This window comes from Scyliorhinus torazame, chromosome 15, assembly GCF_047496885.1.
Source record: "Scyliorhinus torazame isolate Kashiwa2021f chromosome 15, sScyTor2.1, whole genome shotgun sequence".
In the NCBI taxonomy this organism is placed as follows: Eukaryota; Metazoa; Chordata; class Chondrichthyes; order Carcharhiniformes; family Scyliorhinidae; genus Scyliorhinus; species Scyliorhinus torazame.
Window position 1 is genome coordinate 177,679,830 of NC_092721.1, and position 18,861 is coordinate 177,698,690.

The 18,861-nt window shown below is 49.9% G+C and overlaps 1 protein-coding gene across 1 annotated transcript in view; it reads left to right on the plus strand.

The window, feature by feature from the left end:
* mgat4a (alpha-1,3-mannosyl-glycoprotein 4-beta-N-acetylglucosaminyltransferase A) overlaps window positions 1–18,861 on the plus strand; it is a 363,169-nt gene that overhangs the window by 275,798 nt on the left and 68,510 nt on the right. The window contains exon 8 of the mRNA XM_072477186.1: window positions 4,389–4,503. Within this exon, the coding sequence (XP_072333287.1) occupies window positions 4,389–4,503 (115 nt within the window). The remainder of the gene's footprint in view (window positions 1–4,388; window positions 4,504–18,861) is intronic.

The following is an 18,861-nucleotide window of genomic DNA, read 5'->3' on the forward strand; positions in this document are numbered from 1 at the left end:
CTCATCAGAACTGGCAAAAGTGGCACCAGTTTTAATTAAGCAAGTACAGAGGCGGAGAGAGTGAGGGATGGGCAGGGTTATGGGGCGGGCAGGAAGGGTATGGGGCGGGCAGGAAGATCAAACGGGAAAGAAATAAGACTAGAAAATGCTGAACATACTCAGCCAGTCGGGCAGAATCTGTGGCGTGAAACCAAGGTTAGTGATGACCCTTCAGAACTGAGGGTAGACAGAAATGTCATGGGTTTTGAGCAAGTGAAAAAACGAGGAGTAGGAGCAAACTGGAGAGTCTATGAAGGGGTGGAGGGCAGGAAAGATGAAATGACAGGGTTTGTGATAATGGACAAAGTGATAAAATATAGAACATGGAACAGTACAGGCCCTTCGGCCCACGATGTTGTGCCGACCACTTATCCTAATCTAAGATCAACCTAACCTACACCCCTTCAATTTACTGCTGTCCATGTGCCTGTCCAGGAGTCGCTTAAATGTCCCAAATGACTCTGACTCCTCCACCTCTGCTGGCAGTGCATTCCACACACCCACCACTCTGTGTAAAGAACCTACCTCTGACATCTCCCCTACACCTTCCTCCAATCACCTTAAAACTATGTCCCCTCGTGACAGCCTTTTCCGCCTCTCATCACCTTGTACACCTCTATCAAGTTGCCTCTCTTCCTGTATGTATGCGAATAAGGTGTGAATGGCTGGATAGCAATCACTCGAATGCAAAGTGAATGAATAAAGGAATGAGAGAAGCTGAAAATCAAAAATAAATCAATATCTTACTTGGAAGGAGGCGTTTGGAATGCATGTTACTGATTGTGTGGCTCCTGGAAACTGCAGCATGGCAACTATTTAATAATCAGTGAGCCCAGCCTCTGTGGGCTGACCAGTTAACCATCTTCTATTTTGCACTGAATTCCTACTTCAATTTTGAAATAAATAAAGCATTTAATGGATTTTCTTAAAAGTACTCACTGTGTGTATGTGTGTCTGTGCGTGTGCATATCTGTACATGAACAAGATAATATTAATTACCACCCTCACTGTTGCTCATAGTGAGGTGGATGATGTGCTGTTTTTGTAGGAATGGTAGATTGGATGTCATTTGCTCAATATTATTCCGCTAAGGTCCCTTTTTAGCACAACAGATAAATGTTCAGAATTAAAGGTAAGCTGAGGTTACTTGAGCTTTGTTCTTTGCTTAGAAGGTTGTAAAGTACTTGTTGGTTTTCGCTGAATGTCAGAAGTACTGTATAAAAGTAATTGGCCCAATTACCCATCAGGTCACCTGTGTCACAGTTCATGTTGTATTGGAGGCTGTGCTCTTTTACACAAAAGCAGTGTAATACCACATATTAAAATACATTTTATCTGTGCTATAGATTTATGGGCACGATCTAGCGGAAAGGTTTCGGAGTGTCATTTGTGGCGGGTTTATCAGGGAGTTTCCCATTGGCTCTGCTGGCGAGATCCCTACCGCTTTTCAATGACACGGTCACTTTTATGGGCCTGGGGAGTTTCTCACCGGTTTAGCCCACACTTAGAATTTTCTTAATCATTGGGGAGCTGAACTCACCGTCTCATCCAAGATCTGGCCGCCATTTTGAAAGAGTGCCCCGATCTCTAAGTGGGCTTGTGGGGACCCCCCCCCCCCACACACACACATGGACATTACCCCACACACCCCAATGAGTACACCCTGCTGTGGGGTTCCTGGCACCCCCCTCTTCAGAATCCCCCATGCTCCCTTCCAGAGTCCCCATCTGTCACCCCCCCCCCAAACACCCAGAGGACCCCATTTGCCTGCCCTGCACCCCCCCCCCCGACCCTTCATTCCCCCCTCCACTCTCCTGTCATGTGCGTGGCCCCCCTCAGGAACTCCACTCGGCAGGCTTTGGTACAAGTACTGGCAAACGCAGTCCTGGCGTGATGGACCCCAAGGGGTATCAAGGAGGTAAGCCCAGTCTCTCTATGCCATTGCCGTACTGAAGAGGAAGGGTTCCCAAGGGCCCTATAGGTTGCATGGGCTCAGGCTGGGGTTTAGAGCTTGACCCTGGGCACGTCCCCCAGGATGGGGGTCCTGTGTCTGGACTGCTATGATTAGCTTCGAATTTGATCCTGGTCATATCAAAAGTGGCAGTGCTTTCTGCTAAGAAAAAAGAAAGTGAAAGCACTTAACTCCTAGATATTTATAAACATCGTGGCTAGGTTCACAACAGGGTATTTGAGATGCATTCAAGCATGAAGGGAATTGAAAATAAACAATCCAAACATTCTGGCTGTCTGGAAGCGATTACCCTGTCAATTACAGCCTGCTGTAAGATATTTTTCTATGAAAATGAAAAGAAGCCTTGCAGATCAAAAGGGGGTTCAAAAAGCCTTGTGATGTGTTTTGTCTTTCTAACAGTTGCTGCTTTCTACTTTTTGTCTGAGGCAGCAGGTGTAAGGGACAGGTGAGTGAAAAAGCAGTGATTTTTCACAGTTTCTGCCTGGACTGCTCTTTTTCCAGGCAGGGGTGGAGGGTGGGGGGTCTCTGATATAAGAGGTTCTCTAATATGGGGTGGTCCCTGATATAGGGGTGGTTTGATGGGGGGGGGGGGGGGGGCATCTTTTGGGTGTCTCTGATATGGGGGAACCTCTGATGGGGTGTTGGCGTGGGCAAGGGGAGGATCAGGTACCCCTCATTAATGTTTGATGTGGGACACGGAGCGGGGAGGGAGGGTGACCCAGCATTTCCCGTGGTGGTGGGGGAGGGAGGAGGTAGATGTCCCTACGTGTCAGCAGGGAGCGGTGGCAGGATTTGCGGTGCAGTTATTTTTGTTAATACAGCAGAGTACATGTACACAGGAATGCAACTGCCCTTCATGATCACAACCTAATCGTTGAAAATCCATTGATTCGGAGCTTTATTAAAAACATTTGCAGAAAATGTTAAGCATGAGGTGTCAGGATTACTGTAATTTATTCAATGAATTTCCCAGCCGTAGCCTCATCCATTAATCCGATTACAGTGTAATGCTGGCATTTTCTGCAGGTAAACTATTCCAGAGCGCGCGCTCTCTCTCTCTCTCTCTCTCTCTCTCTCTCTCTCTCTCTCTCTCTCTCTGAAAGGTAATTGTTTTCTCGGATTTATTTCTGAAGGGAGAGAATTTAAAAGTGGAGAGGTTGTTGTGTGAAATCCAGGTTAGACCACACTTGGAGTGCTGTGTATTTCCCTGGTTGCTGGAATATAGAAAAGAGAGGGGGGCACTGGAGAGTGGGCAAAAAAAAAAAAGATTTAGAAGGATGATTCTGGAACCGCACGTTTATGCTTTGAAAAGAGAAGGCTGATGGACTACGTAATCAAAGCCTTTGAAATCGAGCAGTTTTGATAGAGTAGACATCGCCTGTCTCCACTGGTGGGGGGGAAAGCAAAACTGAAGGCCTTTAAATAAGATAACCATAAAATAAATCAAATCGGCAATTCAGAAGAAACTTCCTGCTGAGAGTGATAAGGATACAGAACTCGGTGCCACAGGGAGTTGCTGAGGTGAGTGGTGTAGATGTATTTAAGGGGAGGATGAGGAAAGGTGGGTGGGGGGGGCACACAAGTGGAACATAAATGACACTAAAGGCTGGTTATCATAGATTATCATAGAATTTACAGTGCAGAAGGAGGCCATTCGGCCCATCGAGTCTGCACCGGCTCTTGGAAAGAGCATCCTACCCAAGGTCAACACTTCCTCCCTATGCCCATAACCCAGTAACCCCATCCAACACTAAGGGCAATTTTGGACACTATGGGAAATTTATCATGGCCAATCCACCTAACCTGCACATCTTTGGACTGTGGGAGGAAACCGGAGCACCCGGAGGAAACCCACGCACACACGGGGAGGATGTGTACATATCCAATGTAATCCACGCCGCAACCGTCTCAATAAGGGCAGACCAGTTAAAGTACTGGCTGAGCCATTATCTATTGTTAATTTGTGGATCTGTTCATGGATTAATTTGATGTAGCAAAGTTGATCATCTTGAAAGCCCTGGAAGGAAACTCCGCCACTGCCCAACCTGTCGCGCTCACTTTACTGTCCCTGTCACTTCCCCAGAGGCGAGGTTTGCCTCCTCTGAGCTGCTCACGTACATCTTCGTCTCCATCATTTCTGCCTCCTGGCTGCATTAAAATATACATTTTGATAGTTGAACTTGAGCTCATTCAGAATGTATGAATAAACCATTGGAGGTTTACTTACCACCTAGCTTATGAATGCATTATTGTCAAACTCACGATTCTGCCTGACTCTCTCCCCGTTTCACCCGTGTCCTCCGAATCTTTTAAGGCCTGGTGAGTTTTCAGCTTTGGGCCGGGAAAACAAAAGAAACCAATTTGTGCTTCCCCACAGCTTGAAGACGACATAGTTGCCAAAGACCATTACTTCAGCACCATGAAAAACTTTGCACTTCAGCTTGCTTCTGAAGACTGGATGGTTCTAGAATTCTCACAGTTGGGATTCATAGGTAAGTAAAAATTGTTGATGCAGAAAATGTGTGAAAAAACACAACTGGTAATGCATTTTAAGTCTGACAGCAATATGATGGTGGAAAATGTTGGTTTAGTGGTTATCAATAATAAAACCACTATAATTAAGTCTTTTTTCATAATGATTATTAGTGTTGATAATGATTTTAATTGAAACAAAGTATCATTTTGCAGCGCACAGTTTCAAACTGCACATTTTTCCACCTCCGTACAAATGCCTGCCTGTGCTTCCACCATCTGTCACTGAACCCTATCATTTATCTAGAATCAAATTCTCTCCTTGCAATCTTTTTTTTTCATCTGTATCCGTCTCAAACTGCAGTAAATTCACAATGTTCACATGTTTTCAGCAGGCGTCCGGACAAAAGCGAGCACAGAAATAATAATTGTCTTGACCCACATTTTGTTTTCCCTCTGAATCCTGTACACTCCCTTGCTCTTCTTCACAAGCTCCACTAACTCCCTGTCCCTCACTGCATTGACTTTAGAGTCCTTGACCATGTCCTTGTTTTAAATCCTTTCGGGACTTGCCCCTTCTTATTTTAGCAGCCTTTCGTCCATATGTCCCCAGTCCTCATCCGCAACTCCTGTCGCTCCAGATTACCATTTGTGCCCCATACTCTCCGCTGCTTCAGCCATTAGACCCACGGTTCTTCGGATTCTCTTTCTCATTGCCACTTGGCCCTATTCGTTAGGGAGAGATAGTGGTATCGCCACTGGGCTAATAATGCAGAGGGCCGGCCAGGCTTTATGCTCCAGACACATTCTGGGGGATATAAAGCTAGTCCCAGTAACCATGACCACAAAACTTATCATTGATTGTCGTAAAAATCCATCTGGTTCACTCATGCCCTTCAGCGAAGGAAATCTACTGCCCTCCCGTGGTCTGGCTTACATGTGACTCCTGATCCACAGCAATGTCGTTGACTCTTAAAGCCCTCTGAAATGGCCGAGCAAGCCACTCCATTGAAGACAATTAGCAATTGCAATAAATAGTGGCCTAGCCCGCGATGTTCACATCCCATGAATCAATTAAAAGTGAACATATTCTCCTTTCTGTTTCCTTCATGGTTTTCCCATAAATAATTCGCAACGCTGCCTGCAAGGTAACCTGGTAAGACCATTGAAATATCTGACCCACTGACCATTTTCCTCCCATGTTCCTAGAACAAATAGCCCTGTACTGTCTGTGCTAATGGGAATGTGTCTTCAAAACAGGCTTAGATTTCAAATTCCATCATGTAGGGAAACTGAGAATTTAAAAATAAATAAACTAGATACATCTGGTTGAGATAGCATTACATTGATAACCTCCTCATGGCTGCCATCCATTTGAAATTCAGTTTATTGTTACATAGGACAGAGTTTTACTGTCTCCCGCTGGGAGGGGTTTGCAGGCAGATGTGGGGGTGGGTGGGAGGAGGGGGGGGGGGGGGGGGGGGCTCCTGCCAGTCTGGACTTGTCTGCTAGTTTATTATTTTATGGTGGGATAGCGTGGCCTAGGCGGCCCTGCCCAGCCTTGCGTGAGGAGTTACTTACTTGGCAAGGGCCGTTTCGTTTCCCACCTGGCCTCCAGTTTGAGCAGTTCATGGGTGAGGGTGGGGCGAGGGGGGGTTGTAGGCCCAGAAAGTCGCACAGATCAGACCTCGGGAGCAGGTGAGGGGGAGTGGGATGTTTCAGTCAACAGCCTCCTTTCAACATCATGCAAGGCCCCTCCTCCCCCACGTTGCAGTCCCCACTTGGGTCTCCCCCCATCCCTGTACCGCCCCGCAGCTTCTCCATCAAAACCCTCCACCACTCCCTTCGGGCCTCAGTTCCCCTCACAGTCCTGAGATGTCCTGTACTTAGGGTACCTGTCTTAGACTCTGGGGACTGTTTGTTGTCCCGATACTGGCCATGGCAGCTTCCAGCACTGCTGGAACTACAGAATCGGCAGCTAATCAAGAGTGGCCGGCAGCTTTCTGAGGTAGGAGCGTGGGATACAAGTCCCACCTCCAGTCAGCATTAAATGACTGATGCGACCATCAATTCACTGAGAGACACGTTGAGAAGTATATCATGGTTTTAATCAGCTTAGAACTGAGCCTGCCTGTGACCGGTACAACAATGAATGTGGCCTCGCAGGTCAGCTGCCTTTATACTTCCTGTAAGGGGTGGAGCCATGGGCGAGCTCGTACATGTCCCGACATATCCCCCTCTGGGTGAAGCTGTACAATGGCCCATAGGTGGAGCCCACAGGGTTAAACACACAATGTAACACGATACAGCAGTAACATGATATCACAGTGCACTAGTGAATTAACAGTAGTTCCATTCACCACATTCACCCCCTGTTTAAAAAAAATGAAGTCCGGCGGGGGTGACGGGTTTACAGATTCAGTCGGTCTGGTGCCCGGATCGTACGTTGCGACCGCCGAAGCACTGGTGTTGCTGCCGTTTCGGGTGGCTGTGGAGCTGGGCCCGGAGCAGGCACAGGCGTGGACTCCTGGAGCGGCTCTTCCGGAGCTTCGTTCCTGTGGACCGGTGCGGCGGGTGGGAGGGAGCGCAAGAACCGTATCGGGGTAGGGGCACTGAACATGGGAGGTTGGATAGGGGTAGGGGCGCTGAACATGGGAGGTTGGACGGGACCTAGTGTGGGGGATGCAGTAGTGGTCGTGGTGTCGGAGCCTGCGGGCACCAGGTCCCGGAGGGAGACGGTATCCTGCCGGCCATCGGGGTGTCTGATATATGCATAGTGTGGGTTAGAGTGCAGGAGCTGGACCCTCTCTACCAGAGGGTCGGTCTTATGGCTCCGAACATGTTTTCGGAGGAGGACTGGACCCGGTGTCATCAGCCAGGGCGAAAGCGAGGTCCCTGAGGTAGCTCCCCAAGGGAAAACAAACGAGCGGTCATGAGGGGTCTGGTTTGTGGCTGTGCAAAGGAGGGACCTAATAGAGTGGAGGGCATCGGGGAGGACCTCCTGCCAGTGAGAAACCGGGAGATTCCTGGACCGCAGGGTCAGTAGGACGGTCTTCCAGACCGTCGCGTTCTTCCTCTCCACCTGCCCGTTTCCCCTGGGGTTATAGCTGGTAGTCCTGCTCGAGGCGATGCCCTTACTGAGCAGATACTGACGCAGTTCGTCGCTCATGAACGACGAGCCCCTGTCGCTGTGGACATAGCTGGGGAAACCGAACAGGGTCAAGACACTATGCAGGGCTTTGATGACTGTGGGAGTGGTCATATCGGGGCAGGGAATGGCGAACGGGAGAACTCATCTATGATGTTCACGAAGTACGTGTTGCGATTATTGGAGGGGAGGGGCCCTTTGAAATCGATACTGAGGCGTTCAAAGGGCCGGGACGCCTTTACCAGGTGGGCCTTAACTGGTCGATAGAAGTGCGGTTTACACTCTGCACAGATTTGGCAGTCTCTGGTTACAGCTTTTTTTAAAAAAATATGTTTTATTGAAATTTTTTTCCCAAACAACAATTTTTCCCCTCTTACAAAGCAAACGCAACAATAACAATACAGAAATTTTTAACAATACACAAGTAACAAAACCCCTTTATCTTTGACCTAAACTAAACTAACTCCCCCCCCCCCCCCCCCCCTCCCCCTGGGTTGCTGCTGCTGGTCATCTGTCTTCCCTCTAACGTTCCCCTAGGTAGTCGAGAAATGGCTGCCACCGCCTGGTGAACCCTTGAGCCGATCCTCTCAGGGCAAACTTTATCTGCTCCAGTTTAATGAACCCCGCCATATCATTTACCCAGGCCTCCAGTCCGGGGGGTTTCACCTCCTTCCACATGAGTAGGATCTTGCGCCGGGCTACTAGGGACGCAAAGGCCACAACGTCGGCCTCTTTCGCCTCCTGCACTCCCGGCTCTTCCGCAACTCCAAATAGAGCTAACCCCCAGCCTGGTTTGACCCGGGCCTTCACCATCCGCGAAATCACTCCCGTCACTCCCTTCCAATACCCTTCCAGTGCCGGGCACGCCCAAAACATATGTGCGTGGTTTGCCGGGCTCCCGCCACACCTCCCACATTTGTCCTCCACTCCAAAGAACCTGCTCAATCTTGCTCCCGTTATGTGTGCTCTATGTAGCACCTTAAATTGAATCAGGCTAAGCCTGGCGCATGAGGAAGAGGAGTTTACCCTGCTTAGGGCATCAGCCCACATACCCTCCTCTATCTCCTCCCCTAGTTCTTCTTCCCACTTTCCTTTTAGTTCGCCCACCGACTCCTCCCCCTCTTCCCTCATCTCTCGGTAAATCTCTGACACCTTGCCCTCTCCGACCCACACCTCTGAAAGCACCCTGTCCTGTATCCCCTGTGTCGGGAGCAACGGAAATTCCCTTACCTGTTGTCTAGTAAACGCCCTCACCTGCATATATCTCAAGAAATTTCCCCGGGGCAACTTATACTTTTCCTCCAATGCTCCCAAGCTCGCAAAAGACCCATCTATAAATAAATCTCCCACCCTCCTAATTCCCAACTGGTACCAGCTCTGAAATCCTCCATCCATTCTTCCTGGGGCGAACCTATGGTTGTTCCTGATTGGGGACCCCACCAGGGCTCCCCGCACCCCTCTCTGTCGCCTCCACTGTCCCCAGATATTCAATGTTGCCGCCACCACCGGGTGCGTGGTAAACTTTTTAGGTGAGATCGGTAGCGGCGCCATCACCAGCGCCTCTAAACTCGTCCCTTTACAGGACTTTCTCTCCAGTCTTTTCCACGCCGCTCCCTCACCCTCCATCATCCATTTACGTATCATTGCCACATTGGCGGCCCAATAGTAATCGCCCAAGTTCGGTAGTGCCAATCCTCCTCTGTCCCTACTACGCTGAAGGAACCCCCTCCTTACTCCCGGAACTTTCCCTGCCCACACGAAGCTCGTGATGCTCCTGTCTATTTTATTAAAAAAGGTCTTGGTGATTAGTATAGGGAGACATTGAAATACAAATAAGAACCTCGGGAGGACCATCATCTTAATTGCTTGCACCCTGCCCACCAGCGATAGAGGCTGCATGTCCCACCTCTTGAAGTCCTCCTCCATTTGTTCTACCAACCGTGTCAGATTAAGTCTGTGCAAGGTTCCCCAGCTCCTAGCGATCTGAATCCCCAGGTATCGGAAGTTTCTTTCCACTTTCCTTAGAGGCAAGCCTTCTATCGCTCTACTCTGGTCCCCTGGATGTATCACAAATAATTCACTCTTCCCCATGTTTAGCCTATACCCCGAGAAATCCCCGAACCCCCTCAAAATTTGCATAACCTCTATCATCCCCCCCCGCTGGGTCCGACACGTATAACAATAGGTCATCCGCGTATAACGAGACTCAGTGTTCTTCTCCCCCTCTAATCACCCCTCTCCATTTCCTGGAGTCTCTCAACGCCATGGCCAGAGGTTCAATTGCCAACGCGAACAACAATGGAGACAGCGGGCATCCCTGTCTTGTTCCCCTATATAGTCGGAAATACTCCGATCTATGTCGACCTGTAACTACGCTTGCCGTTGGAGCCCCATAAAGAAGTCTAACCCAGCTAATAAACCCGTTCCCAAACCCAAACCTCCTTAACACTTCCCATAAATACTCCCACTCCACCCTATCAAATGCCTTCTCTGCGTCCATTGCCGCCACCATCTCTGCCTCCCCCTCCACTGGGGGCATCATTATCACCCCTAATAGTCATCGCACGTTAACATTCAGTTGTCTCCCTTTTACGAACCCTGTCTGGTCTTCGTGCACCACCCCCGGGACACAGTCCTCTATCCTCGATGCCAGTACCTTTGCCAACAATTTGGCGTCTACGTTCAATAATGAAATGGGTCTATAGGACCCGCACTGCAACGGATCTTTATCCCTCTTCAAAATTAACGATATTGTCGCCTCCGACATCGTCGGGGGTAGAGTCCCCCCTTTCCTGGCCTCATTGAACGTCCTCACCATCAACGGGGCCAACAAGTCCACATATTTTCTGTAATACTCCACCGGGAACCCGTCTGGTCCTGGGGCCTTCCCTGCTTGCATGCTTCCCAGTCCCTTAATAACCTCGTCCACCCCAATCGGTGCCCCCAGGCCTGCCACCTCCTGCTCCTCCACTTTCGGGAACCTCAATTGGTCCAGGAACTGCCGCATCCCCTCCTCTCCCTCTGGGGGTTGAGACCTATACAGTTCCTCATAGAAGGTCTTGAACACCTCATTTATCTTTCCTGCCCTTCGCACCGTGTCTCCCCTTTCGTCTCTAATTCCTCCTATCTCCCTCGCTGCTGCCCTCTTTCGCAATTGATGAGCCAACAGGCGACTAGCCTTTTCCCCATATTCATACCTCCTCCCCTGTGCCTTCCTCCACAGTACCTCCGCCTTTCTGGTGGTCAGAAGGTAAAATTCCGTCTGGAGTCGTCTCCTCTCCCTGTACAATTCCTCCTCCGGGGTCTCTGCAAATTCCCTATCCACCCGTAAAATCTTCCCCAGTAATCTTTCCCTTTCCTTGGCCTCTGTTTTCCTTTTGTGGGCCCCAATGGAGATCAGCTCTCCTCTGACTACCGCTTTTAGTGCTTCCCATACCACTCCCACAGGGACCTCGCCGTCGTCATTGACCTCCAGGTATCTCTCAATACACCCCCGCACTCTTGCACACACTCCCTCATCCGCCATCAGTCCCACATCTAATCGCCAGAGTGTTCTCTGCTCCCTTTCCTCTCCTAATTCCAGGTCCACCCAATGTGGGGCATGATCCGAAACCGCTATGGCTGAGTACTCAGCTTCTTCCACCCTAGAGATCAACGACCTTCCCAAAACAAAAAAATCTATCCGGGAGTACACTTTATGGACATGGGAGAATAAGGAAAACTCCCTAGCCCTAGGTCTAAGAAATCGCCATGGATCCACTCCCCCTATTTGGTCCATAAACCCCTTAAGTACCTTGGCCGCTGCCGGCCTTCTTCCGGTCCTTGAGCTGGATCTATCTAGCCCCGGGTCCAGCACCGTATTAAAGTCCCCTCCTAAAATCAAGTTTCCTACTTCCAGGTCCGGTATACGCCCCAGCATCCGTCTCATAAATCCCGCATCGTCCCAGTTTGGGGCATACACATTAAACAACACGACCTCCATTCCCTCCAGCCTGCCACTCACCATTACATATCTACCTCCGCTATCTGCTACAATGTTCTTTGCTTCAAATGCTACCCGTTTCCCCACCAAAATGGCCACCCCTCTATTCTTTGCGTCCAGTCCTGAGTGGAACACCTGTCCCACCTATCCTTTCCTTAGCCTAACTTGGTCCGCCACCTTTAGGTGCGTCTCTTGGAGCATAACCACGTCTGCCCTTAGTCCTTTCAAATGCGCGAGCACTCGGGCCCTTTTTATAGGTCCGTTCAGGCCTCTCACGTTCCACGTGATCAGCCTCACTAGGGGGCTACCTGTCCCCCTCCCGTGTCGACTAGCCATTACCTTCTCTAGGCCAGTCCCATGTCCCGCCTCCGCGCTGCCGCTCGCTCCCCCAGCGTCGCACACCATCCCCGCCCACCCACTCTTTGGCCATTTCCTTTTGGATTTCCGCAGCAGCAACCCAGTTGTCCCCCCCCCCCCTCCCCCTCCCTCCCCCCCCCCTCCCCCCCCCTCCCCGCTAGATCTCTTTCTAGCATGATTGCTCCCCCCATATTACTTCCGTAAGTCAGCTGACTTCAACTGACCCCGGCTACTCCTGCTCACTCCTCGACCCCCCCCGTGTGGGGAACTCCCATCCGCCTTGCGCCTGTCTTCCCGCCTTATGTCTGGTTACAGCTTTGACCTCCTCGATGGAGTAGGGCAGGTTGCGGGCCTTGATGTAGTGGGCGAGCCAGGTGACCCCCGGGTGGCAGAGGTCATCGTGGATAGCACGTAATCGGTCATGCGCGCTGGCGCACGTGCCGCGGGACAGGGCATCTGGGGGCTCGTTGAGCTTCCCAGGACGATATACTATATCGTAGTTATAGGTGGAGAGTTTGATCCTCCACCTCAAGATCTTGTCAGTCTTGATTTTGCCCCGCTGCGTATTGTCAAACATAAAGGCAACCGATCGTTGGTCGGTGATGAGGGTAAACCTCCTACCAGTGAGGTAGTGCCTCCAGTGCCGTATGGCTTCCACGATGGCTTGGACTTCTTTTTCGACCGAGGAGTGTCGAATTTCAGAGGTGGTGAGGGTGCGGGAAAAGAACGCTACCGGTCTGCCTGCTTGGTTGAGAGTGGCGGCGAGAGTGACCTCTGAGGCATCGCTCTCCACCTGGAAGGGGGCGGACTCGTCCACCGCGCACATTGCAGCTTTAGCGATGTCCGCCTTGATGCAGTTGAAGGCCTGGCGAGCCTTGGCTGCCAGTGGAAAAATGGTGGCCTTAAATAGTGGGCGGGTTTTGTCCGCATACTGCGGGACCCACTGGGCGTAATAGGAGAAAAATCCAAGGCATCTCTTCAGGGCCTTGGGGCAGTGAGGGAGAGGGAATTGGAGGAGGGGGCGCATACGGTCAGGGTCGGGCCCTAGGACCCAGTTTTCCACGACGTAGCCGAGGATGGCTAGCCTGGTTGTACGGAAAACGCATTTCTCCTTGTTGTAGGTGAGGTTGAGTTTTTGGGTGGTTTGGAGAAATTGGTGGAGGTTGACGTCGTGGTCCTGCTGACCATGGCCGCAGATGGTTACATTGTCCAAGTATGGAAACGTGGCCTGCAGCCCGTACTGGTCCACCATTCGGTCCATTGCTCGTTGGAACACCGAAACCCCGTTTGTGACGCCAAAGGGGACCCGGAGGAAATGGAAAAGGCGGTCGTCTGCCTCAAACGCCGTGTAGTGGCGGTCCTCCGGGCGGATTGGGAGCTGGTGGTATGCAGACTTCAGATCCACCGTGGAGAACACGCGGTAGTGCGCGATCTGATTTACCATGTCTGCAATCCGAGGAAGGGGGTACTCATAGAGTTGCGTAAAGCGGTTAATGGTCTGGCTGTAATCAACCACCATCCGAACTTTTTCCCGGTCTTGACGACCACCACCTGAGCTCTCCAGGGGCTATTGCTGGCTTCTATGACCCCTTCCCTCAAAGATCTGGACCTCGGACCTAATGAACGTCCTGTCCTGCATACTATACTGCCTGCTTCTGGTGGCTATTGGCTTACAATCGGCGGTGAAGTTCGCAAAGAGGGGGGGCGGGTCGATTTTTAGGGTCGCGAGGCTGCATATGGTGAGCGGGGGCAGGGGCCCCCCGAATGTAAGAGTTAGGCTCCTGAGGTTGCACTGAAAATCGAGTCCTAAGAGGAGAGGAGCGCAGAGGTCTGGGAGCACATATAGTTTAAAATTAGCGTACTCAGTGCCCTGTATCGCTTGGGTTGCAGTAGTGCACCCTTGAATTTGCACCGAGTGCGACCCAGAGGCAAGGGAGATAGTTTGTTGTGTCGGGAATATTGGGAGCGAACAACGTCTTACCATGTCCGGGTGAATGAAGCTCTCTGCTCCCGGAGTTGAAAAGGCAAGATGTCTCGTACCCGTTTACCCGGACGGCCATCATGGAGCTCCGGAGGTGCTTCGGTCGCGACTGGTCCAGGGTGACCGTGCTGAGCTGGGGGTAGCCGGCGGCGTGATCGGAGGTGCTGGGGCGGCCCCGCGATGGCTGCTGTCCATGTCGTTCGTACATCTCGGGCAGTGTAGCAGATGGCGGCCAAGATGGCGGCCCCCATGGATTGCACGTGGCCGCCCGCATGGGGGAGGATGGCCAAGATGGCGGCCCCCATGAGTCGCACGTGTTGTGTGGTGGCGGAGTCGGCAGACACGCTGCCACTTTGTGGGGTCTGCGGGCCTGTGGATCGGGTCTGTGAGTTCGAGTTTTTAGACCTGGCCAGGCAGACCTTGGCGAAGTATCCTTTTCGCCCGCAGTTACTACAGTTCGCGTTGCGGGCCGGGCAGTGCTGTCGGGGGTGTTGGGTCTGGCCGCAAAAATAGCAGGGCAGCCCCCCATGATGGGCGGGCGGCCGCGCGGCACAAGCCGGGGGTAGTCTCTGGTCGGGGGCCCACGAGGAGGCCGCGTGGTCGGCGGGAAATGCATTAAGGCTCTGAAATGCGACCTCCAGAGAGGTAGCTAGTGTTACCGTGTCCTCCAGGTCCTGGGCCCCTTTTTTGAGCAGGCGCTGTCTTACATAGTTCGTACGGACCCCCGTCACGTAAACGTAGCGAGCTCCATATGCTGAGGGGCCGTAACGGCCTGGTAGTTAGTTGCGCGCGAGGGCTTTGAGGTCACGTAGGTAGTCATCTAGCGACTCTTCGGGGCGCTCGCGGCGAGTGGTGAAGATGTGTCGCGCGTAGACCTCGTTCATGGGCCGTACATATATGCGTTTGAGTACTGCGAGGGCCTCTGTATAGGACGCGGCGCCGTCGAGCTGAACAGAAACACAATGGCTCACCCGTGCGTGGAGAAGACTCAGTTTCTGTTCGTCCGTGATGGATGGCGTAGACGACGCGGCGAGATAGGCCTTGAAGCATCGAAGCAGTGCGAAAAAATTTCTCGCCTCCGCGGCCTGTGGATCGAGTTCCAGTCTATCAGGTTTGAGGGCTGATTCCATTGTAGTATTTTAAGCTGACTAAATTGATGCGACCATCAATTCACTGAGAGACATGTTGAGAAGTAAACCGTGGTTTTAATCAGCTTAGAACTGTGCCTGCGTGTGACCGGTACAACAATGAATGCGGCCCCGCAGGTCAGCTGCCTTTATACTTCCTGTAAGGGGTGGAGCCATGGGCGAGCCCGTACATGCCCCCCTGTGGGTGAAGCCGTACAATGGCCCATAGGTGGAGCCCACAGGGTTAAACACTTAAACGTAACACGATACAGCAGTAACATGATATCACAGTAAGAAGTCTTACAACACCAGGTTAAAGTCCAACAGGTTTGTTTCGATGTCACTAGCTTTCGGAGCGCTGCTCCTTCCTCAGGTGAATGAAGAGGTCTGTTCCAGAAACATGTATATAGACAGATTCAAAGATGCCAGACAATGCTTGGAATACGAGCATTAGCAGGTGATTAAATCTTTACAGATCCAGAGATGGGGTAACCCCAGGTTAAAGAGGTGTGAATTGTGTCAAGCCAGGACAGTTGGTAGGATTTCGCAGGCCAGATGGTGGGGGATGAATGTAATGCGACATGAATCCCAGGTCCCAGGTGAGGTAAGTGATATTCTATTAAACACATCCTGAGCTACAACATAGAAATAATCCCGATCCTTCTCATGCCCTATAAATTATGCACAGAAACCTCAGTTTAATTGAAGAAACAATGAAATTGGGTGGACGTGATGGCGGTATATTTATGTCTGTCAAGTAATTTTGCTGCTGCAAAGAAAACCCAAATGGAAAGAATAAATTTTAATCTTCTGACTTCCAGCAACCCATGGGGATTCTTTGCTCTCGTGGCCACTCATTTTAAAGCATTCAGCAAGCCACACAGAGAATTACTGATCTCAGCCAAGCTTAACCCACAGCCCCCAGTGGAATCAAATAACTGGAGCAATGTCACAAAGCAGTGAAACCAGGAGAGACGTTGATCTTAAACTAAGAGCAGCAGAACTTTGCTATAAAAGAGAAATCCAGCTTGTAAGTTCCAGCACAATTTGGAGTTGGGCCTTACTGTTTAGGAATTTTCTTTGCCATGTGCATGTCCTCCTGAACAGCGCTTCCTTCCTTGAACCTTTGTAATATCTCACTGATAAGTATCTCCCTGTCAGAAGTGTCTGTCGGTATGATCTATCCTTGCTTAATCTTATTTTATCTTTTCGCAATCTCATTTTATCTTTATCCTTAAGGCTTGTTTCCCTCGCTGTGATTATCCATAATCCTGTCAACCCTTAAAGTCGCCTTTTGCGTTCTATTTATCGTTCGAAGAAGCGTCTTGCTCCAAACGTAGCACACTCTCACACAAATAATTCCAAATCTGACAATGCTAAATTTCTTGATTTGCCAGCCAGGGGTAGTGAGGGATACGCGGTAAAGGCAGATAATTAGTTGAGATGCAGATCAGTGATGATTTTGGTGAACCGTGAAACATGCTCACGTGGCTGGATGGCCTATCTCGTTTCTATCTCATTTTGAAAGCATTGCATTTTCCAGAATTACTGGCATCCTTCATAGAGTGAGTTATGCTACTTCGCTTGTCCTGTCAGAGCACAGCAGATTAAGTGCCTGCTCTGCTAATGCAAGATTATTTTTAGACAGCTCTTGGGTTTGACTGTCATTGACAGAGCGATGGGGACAGGCCATGTCACCTGTTGATTAAAACAATTTCTTTTCAAAAAAAATGATGAGGGGGCCAGCAATTTATTACTTGAGCTATTAATGCTAACGACTGCAATTAGGAAATAAGAGATTTTTAAAAATTAATTAAGCATTCAAGTGTTTGCATATTAAGAGCCCTTTTATAGGCTTTTATGTCAAGACAGACATGCATCCATTTTGATTTGCAATAGAATAAATGGGCATCTGTACGAATAGTTCTTTACGCCTCTGGTTCATTGCATTTATTTATATAGACAAGTGGATGATGATCGAGCTTTTGGGCATTCACAAAAAACTTTGTTCTCTGGTTGTCATTTAAAAACTTTTAAGTTATCTTAAAAGGGGGATTAGAAATCACAAAATATCAATGGAAATGATGAGGGGGGGGGGGCAGGAAAATAATTTCGGAGTTCATACATGGCAGTGGTGAAAGCGGTCCCAATGATTGTTTTGAGACAATTGAGATCTGGAGACCTGGGAAAATTGTGAGACAGGTAACATAAAACTAAGAAACAGGCACAAGACCTACAGCATTGCTCTGTGATCTTATAGAATTGTGGCGGGCATTCATATACAAAAAGGGGGAGGCGGTGGCATAGTGGTATTGTCACTGGTCTGGTAGACCAGAAACCCAGAGTAATGCTCTGGGGACCCAGGTTCAAATCCCGCCACTGCAGATGGTGAAATTTGAATTCAATAAAAATCTGAAATTGAAAATTGAATGAAGCCATTGTCGTAAAACCCATCTGGTTTGCGAATATGGGCAGCACGGTAGCATAGTGGTTAGCACTGTTGCTTCACAGCGCCAGGGACCCAAGTTCGATTCCCGGCTTGGGTCACTGTCTGCGCAGAGTCTGCACGCTCTCCCTGTGTCTGCGACGGTTTCCTCCGGGTGCTCCGGTTTAAAGGATGTGCTGTTAGGTGAATTGGATATTCTGAATTCTCTTCTGTGTATCCAAACAGGCACCAGAATGTGGTGACTATGGGCTTTTCACAGTAACTTCATTGCAGTGTTAATGTAAGCCTAACTGTGACAATAAAGATTATTATTATTATGTCCTTTAGGGAAGGAAATCTGCCATCTATACCTGGCCTGGCCTAGATGTGACTCCAGACCCACAGCAATGTGGTTGACTCTTAACTGCCCCCTCAAGAGCAATTGGGGAAGGGCAGTAAATGGTGCACAGCCTGCGACGCCCACGTCTCATGAACAAATCTTAAAAAACATACGTAGAAAATAGAAGCAGGCAGAGGCCATTCGGCCCTTCAAACCTGCTCTGTCATTCATTATTCATATTCATACCCGTGGATCATATTCATACCCGCCTCAAATCCCTTGATTCCTTGAGCCCCAAGAGCTACATCTAATTCCTTCTTGAAATCAAACAACATTTTGGCCTTAGCCACTTTCTTGGTTGTAAATCCACAGATTCTCCACTCTCTGGGTGAAGGAATTTCTCCTTACCTCAGTCCCAAAGGTTTACCCCTTATCCTCAAACTATGACCCCGAGTTCTCGACTCTCCCACCATCGGGAACATTCTTTCTGAATCTACCCTGTCTAATCCTGTTAGAATTTTATAATTTTCTATGAGATCTCTTCTCACTCTTCCAAACTCCAATGAATATGCTACCGGGCAGCATTCTAGCATAGTGGCTAGCACTGTTGCTTCACAGCTCCAGGGTCCCAGGTTCGATTCCAGCTTGGGCCAATGTCTGTGCGGAGTCTGCACATCCTCCCCGTGTGTGCGTGGGTTTCCTCCGGGTGTTCCGGTTTCCTCCCACAGTCCAAAGATGTGCGGGTTAGGTGGATTGGCCATGCTAAATTGCCCTCCGTGTCCAAAAAATGTTAAGTGGGGGTTACTGGGTTACGGGGATAGGGTAGATACGTGGGCTTCAGTCGGGTGCTCTTTGTAAGGGCCGGTGCAGATTTGATGGGCCGAATGGCTTCCTTCTGCACCGTAAATTCTATGATTCTTTTTAAAAAATAAATTTAGAGTACCCAATTCATTTTTTCTAATTAAGGGGCAATTTAGCGTGGCCAATCCACCTACCCTGCACATATTTGGGTTGTGGG